General features: G+C 37.1%; 1 protein-coding gene across 1 annotated transcript; it reads right to left on the reverse strand.

Moving 5' to 3' along the window:
- Window positions 1-951, reverse strand: LOC129665567 (olfactory receptor 6C74-like). Its single transcript, XM_055592311.1, has one exon. It carries the CDS (start codon window positions 937-939, stop codon window positions 1-3), a length of 939 nt encoding a protein of 312 aa, XP_055448286.1. The 5' UTR covers window positions 940-951.
- Between the last annotated feature and the right edge of the window lie 1332 nt (window positions 952-2283).

The raw sequence follows: 2283 nt of genomic DNA on the forward strand, positions 1-2283 counted from the left end.
TTATTTCTTAGAGAAAGATGCAATCCTTTGTATCGTATTAACAAATGCCTTTTTCACTTGCTGATTCCTCAAGGTGTAGATAAAAGGATTCAGAAGTGGAGCCACTGAGGTATTGAGCACAGAAATTCCCTTGGAAATAGATACTCTCTGCTTGAATGATGGTTTAACATACATGAAGATGCAGCTGCCATATGAGAGGGATATCACGATCATGTGAGAAGAACATGTAGAGAAAGCCTTTTTCCTCTGGCTGGTTGAAGGGATTTTTAGAATCGTCAGGGCAATGTAGGTGTAGGATATTATCACCATTACCAAGGTGAGTAAGAGTGTCACCAAAGCAGAGACAAATCCCATCATCTCCAGGAGCTGTGTGTCTGTGCAGGAAAGCTGCAGGAGTGGAGTGGTGTCACAGTAGAAATGGTCAACGATGTTGGAAGCACAGAAATCAAGATTCAAGCCTAACAGGAGTGGTGGAAAGATGACAAAAAATCCAGCAAGCCAACAACTGAGGACCAGCTGCACACAGACTTTGTTGCTCATGATAGTCATGTAGTGCAGAGGCTTGCAGATGGCTACATATCGGTCATAGGACATGGCTGCCAGCAAGTAAAATTCTGATGCTCCAAACAGGAAAGCAAAAAACACTTGAGTCAAACAATTACCATAAGAAATGGTTTTGTCTCCAGTTGCCATAGTAGCAAGCAGTTTGGGAATGCATGTAGTAGTGTAGGAAATCTCTAAGAAGGAAAAATTCCGAAGGAAAAAATACATGGGGGTCTTCAGGTGAGTATCCACCAGGGTGAGTGTGATGATGATCAGATTGCCTGTGATGCTGAACAGATAAGTAAGAAGCAGGAAGATGAATAACACGACTTTCCACTGTGGGTCATCAGTCAAACCTGCTAGGATGAAAACTGTCACCCGTGTATGGTTCTTCATTGTGATCCTCTGGCTGTCAGCTGGTCTAAATAAAATGGGGGGGGGAGGTAATCACTACAGAACTATGCAGGTGATACATCATGCTAAAGTACCATCAACATTGCAAAAGCCAGGTTTTAGACAGAGCAACATAGTACTCCATCATCTAAGGAGGGTTGTACCAGGAAAGTCATAGTTTATAGCTTCATGGTATCTGGGGGGGAAACAAGAATATTAATTTATAATTCTGTTTGTGAGTAACATAGATAATGGTGTTATTTGTTCATCTCTTATGTGAACAAGGGGAAATTAAAGAAACTGAAAAATGCTTTGTTTCTTCCTTTTTATACCTTAAGTTTGGGATGGTATTTTCTTTCTCTCCTTAAAGAGATTTTATTGAATAAAATCTTAAAAGTTACATACAAATCCAAAGTCACTGGAAGCACAGCAGGATGTATTTTAAGCTCTACTCCTCCCTTTCTCCTGGCTCCCAGCCTCCCCCCCCCCAAACACACACAGTCAGACACAAGCACATAGACACACACATGCCATCTTCAGATCTTAGTATAAAAGACTATCATCAAATACTTCAACTAATCAAGTTGCAGGATATCAATCCTATCACCAGCTTAATGACTGTGTTCTTATATCAGAAGTCTAAATGAGGCCTAGGAAGTGCTTTCCTTTACAGTTTTATTAATATTTCAATTGTTTTCATTTCTATTATTACCTTATACTCTGTGTACTTTCTATCTCAATAACGAATAGTATGGTAAAGCCAATGTTAATAATAAACTACTGTGATTGTCTTCTGGAGTGGCAGTATTGAAAATGCAACAAGTAAAAAAAATAACATTGATGTAAAAAACACCAAAACGCAAACATAAAAAATATGGTTTTAGGTGAATTTTAGAAGCAGGGGATATCAAATCATTGCCATATGGAAATCTATTGAGATAACAATTTTTAGAGAAAATCATGAGCTTGGGGGAAAGATTACTGAATATAAATTATTAAGTAAGAGAAACTGTTCAATATAACAATTTTTCTCCATCCTTTACTAGTTCTTATTCAAACATTTTTCATCCTCGACTAAAGGAATTTACACAAATAGACTCATGGCAGCAATGACAGCTAAAACACCAAAGTTAGAAATTCAACACGTAAGATCATACTTTTGTTGAACCTCAGCAATTATCTACACCAACTATTCCTGGACATACTAAGCCAAAATAAAGTCTGGACTAGAATGGAATCTATTAATGAAAGTTCATTTAATTATATTGACAATTAAAATATCAAATTAATATAAAAACATTCATTTTAAATTATCATTATTCCATGGTTTGCCTTCATCTTCTTTTG

This window comes from Psammomys obesus, unplaced genomic scaffold, assembly GCF_907164565.1.
Source record: "Psammomys obesus unplaced genomic scaffold, mPsaObe1.curated_primary_1811, whole genome shotgun sequence".
Lineage (NCBI taxonomy): Eukaryota > Metazoa > Chordata > Mammalia > Rodentia > Muridae > Psammomys > Psammomys obesus.